The sequence below is a fragment of the Nyctereutes procyonoides genome, unplaced genomic scaffold (assembly GCF_905146905.1).
Source record: "Nyctereutes procyonoides isolate TBG_1078 unplaced genomic scaffold, NYPRO_anot_genome, whole genome shotgun sequence".
In the NCBI taxonomy this organism is placed as follows: Eukaryota; Metazoa; Chordata; class Mammalia; order Carnivora; family Canidae; genus Nyctereutes; species Nyctereutes procyonoides.
The window spans coordinates 44,574,813-44,592,959 of record NW_026575020.1 but is presented as its reverse complement, the minus strand read 5'-3'; the positions used below and the strand labels follow the sequence as shown (position 1 = coordinate 44,592,959).

The window sequence follows — 18,147 nt, the reverse complement described above, 5'->3', positions numbered from 1 at the left end:
TTTATGACAGAGAGGTGGCCTCAGGTGGCTGGAAGTTCAGGTAACCACCTGGGGGGGGGGGGAGGGCAGACCAATGACTCAGCCTCAGACTCTGTAATCACTGGAATCACTCCAGCTACACTCACCACCCCCAGCCCTCATAGCTCCAAATTCCTGTCCCAGCCACAAACACAGCAATTCCCTCAGACACACTCATTCCCTAGGGCCCCAGACACAACAAACCCTCTGCCTAGACACAGCTAAACCTTTCCTGTCACCCTCCTATCCTCACCAAATTGGCCCAGCACCTTGTCTCATTGACACCTAAGGGAGGGAAGGAAGGAAGAAAATAAGAGAAAGAGAGAGGAAAAGGTAAAGGCTTTGGGGGTCTGGACTTCATGAGAGAAAAGATCCTCTGACAGAACAGCACCCATCCCCCATGGAAGTACAAGATTTCTCTTTCATTTGCCTTTTTAAAACTCTGAGATGTTTTAAGCCAGCATCCCTTCTATACCAACAACCTTCTTCTGCCTCTCTGATACCTGACACCCTGGGGTGCTCAACCCCCAACAAAAAGCAAGCAAGCAAGCAAAGTGTGGTAAAGAGGGACAGTGGCTACAATGAGACCAGGGATCTAACCAAACTGGTTCACGCTAAGTAAGTGTCACAGAGCCCAATACGGGTGGCACTCCAGGCAACAACCCCATGACAGCTCACTTCGACTTCCATCAATAGGAAGGCTTCACCCTGGCTTTGCTCTGGAGGAACAAGGGGCTTGTGTATTTAGCAGGGAGGAGATGCCCCTCTGGATCCATTCCTGCATGAAAGCAGCCAAGCCTGGGGAAGAACTAAGGTCACATGTCTTCTCCTTACCTCATCTGAGCACCAGGCACACACAGGACTCACAGCTAGACATTGCTGGCAGGAGCGGACACCTCGTGTAGTACAGATGTTGGACACTGCAACAGAGACAAAGGCATTAGCACCCAACCTGGCCTGACAGTGTAGCTGACCTCCTACAACCTTTCCAACTTCCCCAGTCACCCAGATTTATAGCTCTCAGATGCACACAGCAGGTCTGACCATACCATAGACATTCACCAACCACAGGCTGTGCAGTAAGGAGGGAAGAATGAGAAAGGTCGTTCTCTCTGTGTGTCTCTCATGAATAAATAAATAAAATTTAAAAAAAAAAAAAGAGAAAGGTCAGAGGAAACACATCACCACCCGCATTGATGAGGCCCCAGTGATGACAAGTGCTGGATCAATACTGAAACCTGGGCCAAACTATCAGATCATAACTGATGGAGAGGCTTTAATTAATACCTGGTTTGACACCTACATGGTGCATAGCTAAATCTGAGGCCCAGGGCAATGTAATGTGCCCTCTCTCCAATTATTCTAGTGATCGATTCACAGTCCCTACTATGGAATCCAAAGCCCTGATGCGCTAACATTAACACATAGCCTATGTATGGTGGGGGGCGGGAGTGCGGATGGCCATGAGAACGTTCCACTGGCCTGCCAGGACAAAGCAAAGCTTCCGAAACCTTCTCAAGCGTCCCAATACGTATAGCTTTGGGTCAAGGTGTAGACTGGTCCAGGAAAAGCTCCAGAAATGTCAGAAAAGGCTTAGTGAGATAAGCTGGAGGGTGTAACATGGATCAGAGTTGAAAGTCCTGGAAGATATTTGAATCCTGAGTGCTCTTTTTTACTAGCCATGTCATGACTTTGAGCAACTCAGCTAACCTTTATGAAATGGTAATATCTATCTCACAGGATTTGTGCAAAGTATTCAGTGAGGTAAGAGAGAAGCATGTGGTGCCCTACAAAATGTCATTCAAATGTAAACAGTCTTCACACTGTCAAAAGACAGAGAAAAAACTAGAGGGAAAAGCAGAGACAAGCAGAAGGACCAAAATAAACCAGGGAAGCCTAGCCAAGAAGCAAACTTCAAGCATTTACTTAGAAGTTCTCCCCCTCCCTGCTTCCCCTAGCTCAGCCTTCTTGGGCTTAGCCAGGTAAACCTCTGCTTTCTGCAATGCCCCCAGGAGGGTCTTTTCCAATATAAAGGTCTCTCAGCCTGAGAAAGATACATTCCCCTCCGTGACCCAGGTCCTCCATCCAATTTTCTAAAGTGGTCCCTTGCCTGCATCTGGGAAGACCAGCAAAGCCATTTTTAGGGAAATCAACCTGATCAGTGGGGTATTTTTCCAGTGCCCCTAAAACCTCTCATCAAGCTGAATGTCTCAGTCCATTTTATTACAGTGTGACTAAACTCCCTTCCAACATCCAGACAAAACATACCCAGAAAATGTGCGCACACACACACACACACACACACACACACAACACAGTATTGTCAAAAAAAAATTATCCGAGATTTGGAAATAGGCAAGGAAATACTGGATGTCCTTTCAATGCAGGGTGTTGACAAGTAGACCCACCATACTTAGGGATTACCTGATTTTCTTGAGGAATATACCTTTGTTTGACTTCTAGTGATTAGGATATTTTAAAACTCCATAAGGATAGAGGTTAACTTGTAGAAAACCAGTTACAATGGAAATAATTCTTGATGAGAACAGTATATATGATTCCTCTCCAACAGCACTGCAAATAATCTGTCTGGTATCAAAGGTAACCCTCTGAAGGTTAGGGTTTATTGCCTTGTAGAACATTAACTAATTTCAAAACTGTCAGATAATTGATTTAAACATTCCTCTGACTGACCAACTATAAATTTCCCTTCCCTGAGTTTTCTAAAGATTTTTAAAAATAATCTCTCCACCCAATGTGGAGTTTGAACTTCAAACCCCAAAATCAAGAGTCGCACACTCTACTGATTGAACCAGCCAGGCACCCCTCCCTTCCCTGAATTTTCTTTGAAACTAATCTTAATAACTTACTGCTTCCCTCATTAATTTAGTTGAACAAAATTTTTGACACATATTCATGTTATGTTTGTATGGTAAACATACTTTAAACTCTTTAAACATTACATTTTAACGATATCCATCTCCTCTAGGGTCTCACTGGAGGGCAGAGAGATCCATCAGAAGGGTATAGACTGCAGATCTGAGTCACCATTACTAAGGTGGCCTTAGGCAGTCATTTAACTCCTCTCAGCCTGTTTCTTCACAGACTATCCCTAACATATTACAATTACTCATCTGTCTTAACAACACTGCCATCCAATAGATTTTAAGCCCCTCAAGTCTGCCCGGCCCAGCCCAGCCCCAGGCCTTGCTCAAAGCAAATGCTCCATAAACGTATACTGGAGCAAATGGAGAAGTATTGGACTAGGTCTGTTTTGTTTTGTTTTTTAAACAACTGAGCTCCAAATTATGCAAGGAATTCCGATATAGAACATGCAAATTGGTTGAAACAGTTCCTCTGACAATTTAAACTTTCATTGTTTTCCTAAAAACACGAGAATTTTCTGTGGAATCCTGGAAGCCCCAGACTTCCTCAAAGCTTGACTCTAACTTCAAAGGCCCTTCCCAACTCCACGGTTCTGTAATTCTGTAAATGGCGTGCTGCTACCAGCCCAAGAATAATCCCTGGGCCCCAGCCTCTGACGTGACTGCCTCTTACCCATCAAGCACAAGGTCTGTGAAGTAGGAATTATGGCAGTGGTTCCTGGCCTGGCCCTAAGGTTCCAAGGCCACCTCTGAGCTGGGGCAACCTTCAGCCATGCCCTGTCTATCTATAATGGAAGAAAGGTAGCTGGTCTTCCCAGAGCTCTGGGCTTCAGAAGGCCTCATGGTTCAGATCCCACGATGCAACCAGGAGGCCTCCCTCCACAAGGGCTGCCTGGCCACGTCTCAGCACACAGTGGCTCTTTTCCCAACCAGATGTGAGCACAGCCCCTCTTACTGCCTTACTGGAAGAGCTCTGAGAGGAGCATAGCCTGAACTATTTTAGGTCTCTGCCTCCCTCCTTGAGGTTTCCATGGGAATTGGCATCCAGGGGGTAGTTCGATTTTCACTAGGGTGGGGAGGGAGCAGAAGCATGAGGAAACCTCGGGGAAGAGTGAGAAGAGAGGATCATGGGAGGTATGGGCACATCAAATTATTTTTGCCAACTTTTTTCCCAGCCTGTCCATTTTTCCATCCATTCATTCTCAAATTAGCATTTATTTGTCTATGAGTCCTTGACTTGTAGCCACAATAGAAAGCCTTGCCAGATGGGAAATAAATAACAGCAGGCCCCCTCCCAGTGAATGGGCGGCCCCTGACCCCAGAGGATGAGACAAGCTGCTGGGATTTGTTCTTTAGGAAGTCATGCCTGGGGAGTCATGTCAGCCAGTTCCCTTTACCGCCTCTGTCAGTGAATCACAGGTTGATTTCGTGAGAACCAATGATCCCCCAACGATATACCCCCCACCAAGACCTGCCACCAAGGGCAGGTTCCCTGGATTGCAGTGGCTAAAAGTGACTGACTCATCAGAAGTCTCTGTGCCTGGGCCATACCGATTCAATGAGCTGCGGCTCTAAGGCCACCCCTCCCTCCTGAACATGTGGAAGGAGTTTGGGCCTCCTTTTCCAGTCTTTTTTTTTTTTTTTAAGATTTTATTTATTTATTCATGTTAGTCACACAGAGAGAGACAGAGAGGCAGAGACACAGGCAGAGGGAGAAGCAGGCTCCATGCAGGGAGCCCGACGTGGGATTCGATCCTGGGTCTCCAGGATTGCGCCCCGGGCCAAAGGCAGGTACCAAACCGCTGCGCCACCCAGGGATCCCTTCCAGTCATTTATAAGGCTCCGTTCCTGCTTAGTCTCAAAGGCCCAGACTCAGCCCTGCTAGACAAGTGGCGATCCCCTTCAGAACTTTATCATTGAAAAGAATCAGCAACCCCCAACACCCATTTCCTCTGACAGTTTAGCTAAAGCCAGGAAACAAGGTGGATTGTCCCTTGTTCTCATGGGTGGCTGTAAGGATTCAATGAATCAATCCCTGTCAAACTCTGAGCACCACAGGCTAGTATACAGGAAGGGCTCACTGTAGGCGGCTGCTGCTCTAGATGCTATTGGTTTTGTCCTCCCTGTTTTTATCCTGAGTCCCGAGCTGTTTAAGGCAGGTGAATGTTTTACTTTCTTCTTTTTTCTCGGAACTCACTACTTTGTCAGGACATAATACATATAGTTGAGCATGCCCTGAATGGGGCAGTGAAGCCAGGAAGCGCTAGACTAGGATAAAATGATCAGTTGTCAGATCTCACTTCTCTAAATGGAGCCAGGAATATTAGTGTTCAAAAATCCAATCTGGGGGCACCTGGGTGACTCAGTGGTGGAGTGTCTCCCTTTGGCTCAGGTCATTATCCTAGGGTCCTGGGATGGAGTCCCACATTGCGCTCCCAGTAGGGAGCCTGCTTCTCCCTCTGCCTATGTCTCTGCCTCTCTCTGTCTCTCTCATGAAAAATAAATAAAATCTTAGAAAAAAAAATCCAATCTGGGAGGGCTGACTGAGAAGAGGAGACCAATTCAAAAAGACAAGACCGCCAACACAGTTGCCTGGAAAGCAGTAGAAGGAAAGGCTGTGGTTTGGCACATCAGCCTAATTCACAGAACCAGAAGAGAGACAAAGGATAGGGAAAAAAATGGAGAAAAAAAGGGGAACAAGGAAGAAAGCTGGAACAAGTGGAAGTCACAATGCGTCAATGAGAGCTATTTTGAGGACATGCTGTCCAATGAGACAGGATGTTAGACTGCAGGAACAGGCCACCCTAGTGAGGCCAGGGAACTTCAGGAGAGGGTTAAGTCAAATGGAGAGGTGTTTAGTGGGGAGAAAGGATGATCCATGCTGCATATGCTATGGACTATCTTACTATCTGCCAGAGAGGAGTTCTGGCCTAGGTCCCCAGCCCTGCCACTTTGGCTGGTCACTTCCCAATTAGGCCCATGGGGATACTGGGTGACTCAGGCAATGCCTGAGCCTCCATTGCAGTCACCTGGCTGAGTGAGTCATCCAAGAACAAAACATCTCATGCTAACTGCCATATGGATTCACAACTGGTTTCTCCAGAGCAAGCTGCTGAGAAAATTTATTTTATTTTTGTTCTTCTTTCATCACATGTAGAGCAGCTCAGTAATCTAAAGAAGGGGAAACAGACAGGAAAAGTGGTGTCCAAGCTAATACATAACCTCTAAGTATAAAGCTCCAGTAAGCATTACTCAAAATGGCAAGCAATCCAAACTACATTTCACCATATCTAAGATCATGGATGTAGAACGCATCCTAATTTCAAAGATTTTCTTAAGTTGTTTTAAGTGCATGATATGTAACATCAGAAGACATTTGTGTATAATTTGCCTCTACCAATATTAAAATGCATTATGGATTGAATTCTGTGCCCCCAAAAAAGATGCACTAAAGTCCTCACCCTTAGTACTGATGACTATTACCTTATTTGGAAATAAAGGTCTTTGCATATATAATCAAGATAAAGTCATTAGGGGAGGCCCTAATCCAATATGACTGATGTCCTTGTAAGGGGAAAATACCATGTGAAAACAGACACAAAGAAAATGTCATGTGATGACAAAGGCAGAGATCAGAGTAACCCAACTGGAAGGCAAAGAATGCCAGAGTACCAGACCTCCACTAGGAGATAGGAAGTGGCAGAGGAAGAGTCTACACAGAGCCTCAGAGAAAGCATGGTCCTACTGACACCTTGACTTCAGATTTCTAGCCTTCAGAGAAAATAAATTTCCATTGCCATAAGCCACACAGTTGTTGCAGCCCTAGGAAGCTAATACAAAATGGACTTGCATTTCCATAGCATATATGACACCATTTTGAGGAACACTGCCCTGAAATACTTTGCATAATAGAGAAACAGCCATCCTGGAATGAAAACTGCCATGGTTAATCCATCTGTAGATAATGGGAAAGTGGGTACTTTGGCTTTATACTTTTCTACTAACATACATCAGTGATGTTGGCATTCCGTCATTCATTTATTCAACCAATATTCATTGAGCACCTACTGTGCCTGGCACTCTCCTAGGCACTGAAGACATTGTCAAACAAAACAAGCCCCCTATTCATACTGAGCTTAAATTATAGTGAGAAAATGGAAACAAAAACATACAAAACATACACAACAAAGTATAATTTCAAACACAGGCAAATGGTTTTTAAAAAAAAAAAACAGAGTGGGCGGTCTGGGTGTCAAAGTCAGTTAAGCATCTGCCTTTGGCTGGGGTTATGATTGCAGGGTCCTGGGATTGAGTCCTGCATTGGGCTCTCTACTCAGCAGGGTGTCTGCATCTCCCTCTCCCTCTGTATCTGTTCTCTCTCTCAAATTAAAAAGAAAAGAAAACCATAAAAGAATAGCATCAATTAGAGGAAGTAGTCCCTTATAAAGAAAGTAGTCAAGAAAGGCCTCTCTGGGGGCAGCCCGGGTGGCTCAGCGGTTTAGCACCACCTTCAGCCCAGGGCCCGATCCTGAGACCTGGGATTGAGTCCCACGTCGGGCTCCCTGTGTGGAGCCCACTTCTCTCCTGTCTCTCTCTCTCTCTCTCTCTCTCTCTCTCTCTCTTTGTGTGTGTGTGTGTGTGTCTCTCATGAATAAATAAATAAAATCTTTAAAATATAAAAAAGGGCTCTCTGGACCTGAATAGACATTTTTCCAAAAAAGACATACATATGGCCATCAGACACAGGAAAAGATACTCAACATCACAATTTCCCTCATTATGAGGGAAATGCAAATCAAAACCACAATGAAATATCATCTCACACCTTTCAGAATGGCTAAAATTAAAAAGACAAGGAATAATAGTTATTGAACAGGATGTGGAAGAAAAGGAACCCTCCTGCGTGTTGGTGTTGATGTTAACTGGTGCAGCCACTGTGGAAAACATAAGAGGGTTCCCAAAAAAATTAAAAATAGAAACACCATATGACCCAATAATTCTACTACTATTTACTCAAACAAAACAAAAACACTAATTCAAAAAAGATATATGCACCTGTATGCTTATTGCAGTGTTATTTACAATAGCCAAGATATGGAAGCATCCTAAGCATCCATCAATAGATCAGTGGATAAAGATGTAATACACACGCGCACACTCACTGGAATATTGCACAGCCATAAGAAAGGATGAGATCTTGCCATTTTTTATGACAACATGGACGGACCCAGAGAGTATTATGCTAAGTGAAGTAAGATAGGCTAAGAAAAACAAATACCATATGATTGCATTCATATATGGGCTCTAAAAAAACAAAACAAATTAATGAACAAATAAAAAGCAGAAACAGACCTATAAATACAGAGAACAAACTGATGTTTGTCAGAGGGAAGGGGGGTAGGTGGATGGGCAAAATGCGTGAAGGGGAGTGGGAGATACAGGCTTCCAGTTATGCAATGAATAAGTCATAGGAATAAAAGGTACAGCATAGGAAGTATAGTCGATGATATTGTAACAGCGCTGCATGGTGACAGGCCATAGATACACTTGTAAACGTAGCATAATGTATAGAGATGCTGAATCACTATGTAGTACACATGAAACTAATATGACATGTATCACTGTACTCAATTTTTAAAAAAAAAAATTTTTTTAAAAGAGGAAAAAATGAAAAAGAAAGGCCTCTCTGAGTTGATATTCCAAAATGATATGAAGGAGTGTGTCTTGGGAAAATCTAGGGGATGAGCATTCTAGAAAGAATCCATGACAAGTTCTAGATGGACCTCAGTCTGTTAAAGCAATAGCAGGAAGAGAGAGAGAGGAGGAAAGAGGCAGAGAAGCAGCTAGAGAAGCAGTCAGGGAGCAGAATGCTAGGAAGCTATAACCACGATAGGGAATGTGGCTTTCATTCTCTATGTGATGGAAAGCCCCTAGAGGAGTCTGAGCAGAGGTGAGCATAGAAAATATCCTGGCCACTCAAAGGAAGGCAGACATTAGGGAAACAAGATGGAAAGAGACCAATTAGGAAGCTATTACAATAATCCAGATAACAGATGGCAGGGATTTGGATTGGGAGAGTAGCAGGGTTTACAGTGTGGTCAGACCTAGATATGTTCCAGGGCCTTACTGATGGATGGCATGTGGGGCATGGCAGAAAGACAGGACGGATTTTGCCCCCTAGCAAGTGGATCCCCTTGGACAAAGCTCAGATGTTTTGACCACTGGCCATACCCTTTCACTGACTCTTCAGCCAGTAGGCCCTGCCCTTGTAAGTGAAGCAGGATCATGCCTGGTTAGCATCTCCAACTGGGTTAATTAGGGAGCCGTGTGCAGAACACTGCAGAAAGCCCATTCTCAGACAGAGTCCTATCTTCCATATGGTCGTCATATAAAATTAACATTCAGTCCCTGAGCAACATCATAGGGCAGCAGTGGTAAAACAATGAACATTATTATTGTGTAACAGTGGACATGGGGAAGACATGCAGAGCCATAGGCAAGAGACTTCAGATCCAAAGGCACTTTTGCCATCCGCTGGCTGTGTAACCTTGGCCAGGTCCTTTCATCTCCCTGGGGCTCTAAGGTCCAATGACTCTTTCATTCTTTATTCAAGGACTCATAATTGCTCCCTAGTATTTAACAGGCCTAATGCAGCCACATCAGCCAAGTATGGGAGACCCCAAATCACTGCTTCCTTTTCCCCATGCTCCCAAATATGGACATACTTCATGCAGTGCTAGGATTAAATGAGACAATTTTATCTACCTACAGTGCATGCTCAGTAAATGTAAGTGTTAGATTCCTTCCTGTGTACCTTCACTCTAACTCCTTCCTGCATTAGGAATGCCCATCTACATCCCCACCACAGCCCCGCCTCAGGATCAGATTCACTGGGCCTCCTGCCTCTAATAGGATATGCTGAAGAAATCACAGGCCAGGAGATAAGAGCTCCCTGGGCTAGACTCTACCAACGCCCCAAAACTAGCTGTATGATCTTGGGCAAGTCATTTTGACTCTCAGGGCCTCTCCTTTTTGCTTCTCTGTAAAGTAGTGTTGGATTAGAAGTGCTGCCAGCCCTGGAAGTATATATTCCAGCCAGAAACCATCACCAGTGACTAACGCTCTAGGAGGTCCAGCATCGCAGAGGCCAAGACCCCTCACACAATGCACAAATGTCCATTTCTTCCCAATAGCTTAGTGGAGATTTGATGCAAATGCATCTCAAGCTCTGGAAAATTTTATCAGCACTGGCCCCACCTCCCATCTGACTCACTCAGTAGAGAGAAAAAGCAAGCCCGTACCAAGCTCTGTTTGAGGCTCAGCCCAGCAGTGCCCTGTTGGTGACCTCCTTGGCATCCAGCACTCTAGTTCTGCTACTTCTCCTCCTCCAGTTCATGTCTGGTGGGTATGGACAGCAGGTAACGGTGCTGCTGCAAGTCTTTGTCGTCCCCATCCTAGTAGGAAGGCAAACTGCTCCCACCATTCCAGAAGACAATTTGGCAAAACCTATTAAAATTTAAATGTAAAATATTCACTTCCTTTGACCTAGAAGCTTTAGTTCAAGAAATTGAGCCTGTAAAAACACTTGAACAAAGGTGCCAACAATGAGCAAGGCCATCCCCCACAGCTTTATCTGTAGTAGCAAATAATTGAGAATGATCCCACTGTCTGCCAACAGGGAACCAGTTAAGTAAATTCTGCTACATCTATATGACAGTATGCCTGCTGGCTAGAATTCTTACGATAAATAATGGAAAGATATAAACTCACATAAAGATATGCTTAAGATATATTATTGAGTAACATTGATCCTACTGTGGGTGATCCTACTTGAGAAATAACAGTAAGGATAAGTAACTGTTTATGGTGACATATACATAGGGGAAAAAAACTGGAGTAACTTAACAGCAGTTATCTCTAAGGACAAAACTACAAGGGACTTGGCGCTTTCTGCATTATTCTGTTTCTACACTGCTTGGCTTTTTTTTTTTTTAATACAACAGGCTGAATTACATTTATAAGCTAAAAGGAAATTAAAGCTGATTTTAAATGTTCTCTGTCCTCTCTCACTTTCTACACTGGCATTCATCTAAGTGCAGACTCCCCAGGGGTGCCTGGCTGGCTCAGCCAGTTAAGCATCTGCCTTTGGCTCAGATCATAACCCCAGGGTGCTGGGATGGAGTCCTGCATTAGGTTCCGTGCTCAGCAGGGAGGCTGCTTCTCTTTCTCCCTTTCCCTCTGCAGCTCCTCCTGCTTGTGCTCTCTGTCTCTCAAATAAATAAATAAAACCTTTAAATTAATTAACATACATACATACATACATACATACATACATACATACATAACTGCAGACTCCCCAGAGCATGCCTGGCTTCTTATAACATGGAGCACCTGTGGCATCAAAACCCTATAGATAGGGATCCCTGGGTGGCGCAGCGGTTTGGCGCCTGCCTTTGGCCCAGGGTGCGATCCTGGAGACCCGGGATCGAATCCCACGTCGGGCTCCCGGCATGGAGCCTGCTTCTCCCTCTGCCTGTGCCTCGCCTCTCTCTCTCTCTCTGTGACTATCGTAAATAAATAAAAATTAAAAAAAAAAAAACCCTATAGATACTCTTTGACTCTGCAGTTCGGTGGGAACTCCAGAATAAACATTGGCCCACTCCCTTCAGGAACCTCCCAGGAGAGAGACAGTCTGTTCTCAACCTATAGAAGTTCCAGAACGGAGACACCATGTTCCCCTCCATCTCGAAGAGGTGGTCAAGCCTGGCCGCCCCCAGCAAAGGCAGCAGAGGTTTAACCTAGAGGAGTTTATCTCGTGCTGTCACTAAAACAAGGGTTTGGAGCCATGGGTGGATCTCATTGGCCCAGGTTTCTCTATCTAAGAATCCTATTTAGCAAAGAGATTAAGGTTGGCTACAGGGACTTTTAAAGTGGCTACTGGATGTGCCTTTTGCTAAACTTCTGGAGCATTCTTCAGTTGAGAAGTTTTTTGAGCCTGTTTTTAGCTGAAGACCTCCCTTTCCTCACCCTCCACCCCCAAAGAAATCTTTACATGGAGTTCCATGTTATGAATTAGTTAAAGGAAAAACTTCTCCACCTGAAGGTACGGAGGCGCAGGTGCAAACCAAAGACTCCCCCTCCATCTCCTTCCACTTTGCAGCCCCTGAGACACCTAGTGCCTGAGGCCCAATGGGAAGATGGCTTGTGCAAAGTTACCCAGCAAGCTGATGAAAAAGGCTGCACAGGTGGGAATCAAAAATAGATTTCTCAGTTCCCGACCCATAGCTCTTTCACACCCGAGGTCTGTTTTTTCTCTGCATGAAAGGAAGTAGGTTTTGTAAGTTAAAAACAAAACAAAAACAATAACAAGTTTAGGTAAAGGAATACAGACACACATTACGATTATTATATATATACAAGGAGGAAAATCTAAATTGAACACACCATCTGATAAAAAAAATGGACATTATGGAAGAATAAAATTAAAGGGTAACCAGAAAAAAAAGGGGGGGAACCAGCCATTTTATTCTCCAGCTTTTGACCGTCTTAAAAAAAAAAAAAGTTCACCTCAATCTCTCCTTGAATGTTGAATGTCTTCGCCAACTGAACTAAGAAATGCTGGCAAGAGTGAGACTAGTCTTTTTGTGGCAACATGACTGAAAACCAGAAGGAAGACTTGTATTTTCAGAGATGCTACCAAATTTTTTTAAAGATAGAATAGCCCCAGGTTTACTTAACAGCTTCTGGCTCTAAGGATTGTGACATACCGTATTTGGCCACAAAATATGCACTGCTTTCCAGACCAATAATAAAAGTGCTGGTTGCTGCAAAATCCTCCCCAATATCCTGAAGATATCACTACTTAGCATTTGGGAAGTCTAATGGCTTATAACATGGCCCAAATGCATTCATCCAATTAGAAAATTTAGAAATTGAAAGTTGCATCTGGGTTTAACTGACATAGTCCACCTGCTTTCAGGGTAACTGTCTCAGCACCCGAGGAAGATGGAGTAGCCTTAGCTACCAGATACACACACAACAGGGGTGAATCTCAAATGTGTCATGCTATGTGAAAGAAGCCAGACTTAAAAGACTACATGTCCTATGACTTCTTTTATATGACATTCCACAAAAGGTAGAATTGTAGGGACAGGAAACAGATCAGAGGCTGCCGGGAACTCAAGGTGGGGATAGGATACTGATAGCAGAGGAGCTTAAGGGAAACTTTTGAGATGATGGAAATATTCTGTATCTTGATTGTGGTGATGGCTACTTGACTAAATGTGTCAAAATTCAAAAAACTGTACACCTAATAAGGATGGATTTTATTCCATGCTAATTACGCCTCAATAAACCTTATTTTAAAGAGTGTTCCTGGAGATACTGTGCACATGGGGGAAAAAGGCAGATTTTTTTGTTGTTGTTAGTTTCACATTTAAATAAATGTCTGCAGTCTACACAGGGAGACAGGCAGTGTGACTTTCCTGCTCCTATCTGCGATGCCACTCAGGACCTGAGTTCCTTCAGGCACAATGATCGCTCCATTCCAGAAGGGTCAGGGCTCAGGGAAGGAAGGAAGGCAATGGGGTGAAGCAGCAGGCCAGCTCCGTGGGCAGCAGAGGGGGCTGGGGCAGGCTAAGTGGTTTATCCCTGAAGCTGCTCTGTCACTCCCCCAGTTAATTATCTGTCTGCTGATTCATGAGTTGTGGTTCCTGTGGGCATGCTTCCTGGCTATTTCTGCCAACAGAGGCAAGAAGGATTGGTAGGGCTGGAAGGAGATGATAACCAGAGATCCTGAGTGGGGTGGGGAGTTTCTATTAGGAAACTCCAGAGTCATATGCATTCTCCCCCTCCTCACTATTGCCTCCTGGCCCCATCTGATGCTGCTGTCCCCAGGAGACCTCTACCACGCACAGTTTAGAGGCAGGTTAAAGGAGAATGCTTCTCCCCTGTATGTCTTCTCCCAGGAAAGGAAGAAAAAAGCAGACAGTCCATAGAGGGTCCCCTGAGAACAGAGGTCTAAGGCACCATAGCACAGAGATCCAAATACCCAAAGAATTCATGGTCTCAGCTATATTCTAAAATTCCCCCAGAATGCTCAGATGAAACCCTTGAGGATCCTCTGCGAATGAATGCAGATATTCAAATATTGAGTTTCTTACAATGAGGCACATCACCTCTAGATGCCCTCTCAAAGCGTTCCCATTGGCTGTCAGTGTAGCAAGGCACTGGGCCTAGCACACCAAACAAAATAGACATGTTCTTCTCCTCATAGAACCTGAAATCTTGTGAACGTCTTTTACTTTCCTCTTTCCTCAGAGACAGAACTTCAGATTTTCTAGTGGATAAAGCAAATGTATGAGCCTCTTCATCCTTGGTCTCTTCTGTGGGTTCTTGTTGGGTCAGAGTGGCTGAGGTATACCAAAACACCAATGGGGGAATGCCATATAGGTGTGGGAAAAGGGACCCCATCGGTCTCATTCTGGGAGCCTGAGTTGCACTCATGCACTAAGCAGTAATAGCTCATCTCCACTATATGTAGATACCAAGAATAATGGCAAAAATAAATGCCATTTATCGAATGCTTTTTTGTGCCTTTATCTCATTTAAGTAGCACAATCATTGAATACTTTACAGATGAGGAAACTGAGGTTTCAAGAGATTAAGTAACTTGCCTAAGGTCACACAACCAATTAGAGACAAAATCAAGAATTAAACCCACATCTGGCTGGCTTAAACCATAACTGTCCCCTTCCCCAGCCAACAAGCCTTCCTGCCATGTCTCTCCAGGCAGAGGGCTTCATTCAGAGAGTTTCCAGGATATAAACTCAGGAGAAGAAATTAGCACTTCAGCTCAGAACTAATCAGTTTAGATGGTGACAGCAAATAAAACTTGTTACCCCTTAGGTATCAAGTTAGAATACAGGCTTATATACGTGAAAGCCACAAAACCCAATACCTCTTGGGTGAAGCCAAAAGATCGTCTTTGTATACAAATTCCAAAACTCTACTCTCAAACAACCTCTCTTCCACCCATACCAGACTCTCCTATTCTGGGACAGCCTCTCTGTGCCACCACCCAGCTCCTTCTGTGTCCCTTCAACACTCTGTGTACCAACACCCCTCTTCTACTCTCATCCTACCACCTGCTCCCCCAGGAATCTGACATCTGCAACCCAGCCCCCAACCCCAAGTAGGATCCAAATATAATCAAAACCGCTCTTTCTTACTCTGGAGGTCTAACTCTAAAGCTCATGCTCTTAAATACTATTCCAACCTACTTCTCATCCAGGGCTAGCTCAGTATAACCCATCACGACAGCTGGAATCATCCCAATCATAATGATGAATCTGTGAACAGATCTCCCAAAGGATACTGCAAACTAAGGTATGTCAATGCAGTGGAATCCTTTTTTTTTTTTTTAATGCAGTGGAACCCTATATGGATCATCACAACTCTGTATCCAGAGCAGCAAAAATACTACAAGTGAGAGGTGGGGGAGAGATACACCAAAATAACAAGTACATTCTTCATCCTCACTAATATTGAAATCCATAATGCAAGGCTCTATCTTATGTTACTTTACTTTCTTCTAAGTCTATAAGAAAATACAATGATTGGACTCAGAAAGCTGTAGATGTGCTTTCTTTAAAGCAACAATTGTTTTGAGTTCACAGAAGCAGGCATTTGGAGGAGACGGCTCCACTGCCCCATCCACATCAGATAGCATCTGAACTGAGTCTCTAACACCTCCTTAGGGCACAATGCTGGAGATTTGTATTTCAGTACTGTGTCATCAAGCTGCTGACTATAGGATGAAGACATCGCTGACCTGATTGAGCATCTATCACATGGGAAGCTTCAGCAAAAACAACTTAGCCCCCCATATATTACCCGTAACTCCTCCACCAAGACATCATTCATAGATTGTGGTGATGGCTTCATGGGTATATATGAATCCAAACTCATCAAATCACATACATTAAATACACACAGCTTTTTGTATGTCAGTCATACTGAATAAAGCGATTTTTAAAAGATATTGTTGCCTTGTCCTGTATAATGTCTTACACACATACACACAAGATCTTGAAGGCCGTCGTCAAAGTATTTCTTAATAGCTACCTTTGATATGGATTTATCAGTAAATCTTAATTTTTTAATACCTCCTGCAGGATTTAAATTGCCTTACAATGAGTACTACTCTTTTTCATTGGAAGTGTATATATGGGGATCCGTGGGTGGCGCAGCGGTTTGGCGCCTGCCTTTGGCCCAGGGCGCGATCCTGGAGACCCCGGATCGAATCCCACATCGGGCTCCCGGTGCATGGATCCTGCTTCCTCCTCTGCCTGTGTCTCTGCCTCTCTCTCTCTCTCTCTCTCTCTCTCTCTCTATCAAAAAATAAATAAAATAAAATAAAAATTAAAAAAAGAAGTGTATATATGTAGAGTTGTGCACCATCTGCAGAGGAACGCCCCCGAGGAACGGGAGCCAGAGCTCTCTCTGGGAAGGTCACCGGGGCTCCGGAAGGACCAGGGGCAGCGTCCCGGGGCTGTAATCTCCTCTGCCCCTCCCCGGCACCAATGGGGCTGAATGCCAACTGCCTCGGCATAGTGTGTGCAGCAGCAGGAGAGACAAAGCCAGGGATCCAAGCCAGTTCCTGGGACCCTTCGTGTGGCTCCTCGCACACACGGGAGGTTTTTCAGATGTAAGGGCACCGCTGCCACCGGGGGACACTGTAGGAGTCAGAGCCCTCACCCTCCTGCGAACCGCTCCCCAGGGGAGCCACCAAGGAAAAAGACTAAGAAGAGAAAAACTTGGGAGAAAGTGCAACGCAAAGGGCGAGTAACGTCGAGGAGCTGGCACCCCGCGCGCGCGCACGCCCGCATGCGAGCAGCTGCGGCCCATCCCCCCGGCCGCGCGCGGGAACAGCCCGGGAGCCGCGGCTCGCGGTGCCCACGGTGCCCGCGGTGCCCGCCCGCCTCCGCAAGCCCCAGACCCCCTGCGGGGCGCGCGGCCCCGGACCGGCGCCCCCACGCCCGGGCAGGCGCCTGGCTCGGCCAAGGGCTCCGGGGTCCCGGAGCACCCGCCCGAGGCGGCCTTCCAGCCGGCACCGCGGGGCGGGGAGGTCCCGGCTGCGGGCCCCGGCGACGCCGGCCTGGCCCCGCGCACTCGGCGCCGCCCCCGACGCCAGGCTCCCAGGCCGCCACCTCGGCGGCCGCAGGATGCGCGGCGCGGGAGCTTCGGGGAGCCGCGTCCCCGCCGTGCGGGAGCCCCACTCACCTCCGACGCCGGTGCCCGCCAGCGCCCCCAGCAGCAGCACCGCGGCCCAGAGCTGCCGCGCCCGCATCTCGCCCGCCGCCGCGCCCGACCGGCCACAGGGAGCGGCGGCGCCCGCGGCCACTTTTCCCGCAGCGGGAGGGGGGAGGGGACGCGGTGGGCGGGACGTCACGGGGCGGGCCCCGACTCGCGCTTCCTCCCCCCGCCGCTTCCCCGACCCTGCGCCGGCACCGGGCGGTGGGCAAGCGCAGCCCCTTTCCCCGCCTCGCCTCCGCCCGCCGGGGTCGCCGGCATCCTGCCCCCGGGGTCCCCCGGGGTCCCCCGGGGTGCGCTTAGGAAAGCGGGGAGCCTGCGGCCCCTCTCCTGAGCCAGTCCCGCTTCCCCGAGACACCCGCGCGGCTTTCTCTTGCACCTGAACTTCTCGGCACTTTCCCTCTGGACCTTGAGTCTGATTCATGCACATTTGATTTGTTTGTTTGACAAACCGTGTGATTGCTTACTCTGGTGCCGAGCACTGGTTCAGTCCTTTATTATTCCTGATTATTTCCCCCCTTGGGATAGTTTGGTTTTCCGGAAAGCCTCTTGAGACCTCTGAAGCTTGTGCAAGCGGTGATGTCCGTAAAGGGCCTCTGTCTGCAAATGCTCGCACCTAGTAGTTGACAGTAGTTCCAGTGTGCTGCCTCCAAACGCGAAGTCACTGGCTTTGCAGCTTTATCCTGTCTTCCTCAGAGGTCTCCTTCCCACTCCGCCGATCGTCCCGTCCTTCCTCTGGGTCTCTGGGTCTTCTCCAGACCAGAAACCTCAGGCGGCTCCAAGAGGCAAAAACCAGCGCTGTGAGCGGGAGACCGCCAGTGGTTGGGGCTGGTACCCTTGAAGCGATGGGTGGCTCAAATAACCCTAAAAACAAGACCTGATGCATCAAGGCGCATGGAAGTCTCTCCAGCTCCTGGGCTTCCCCAACAGC

General features: G+C 46.5%; 1 protein-coding gene across 2 annotated transcripts in view; it reads right to left on the bottom strand.

Annotated features, from left to right (window-relative positions):
• The window catches only part of ITGB3 (integrin subunit beta 3), a 51,514-nt gene extending 34,237 nt beyond the window's left edge, over positions 1-17,277 (bottom strand). Inside the window, exons 1-3 of one of the 2 annotated variants that reach the window (XM_055334666.1) lie at positions 17,187-17,239; positions 10,205-10,409; positions 853-938 (exon numbers count right to left, since the gene is read on the bottom strand). In XM_055334666.1, coding sequence (XP_055190641.1) covers positions 853-938; positions 10,205-10,259 — 141 coding nt within the window. In that variant the 5' untranslated portion in view covers positions 10,260-10,409; positions 17,187-17,239. Of the gene's footprint in view, positions 1-852; positions 939-10,204; positions 10,410-17,186 lie in introns of both variants that reach the window. The other variant, XM_055334659.1, reaches the window with a different exon arrangement.
• Positions 17,278-18,147: the final 870 nt, after the last annotated feature.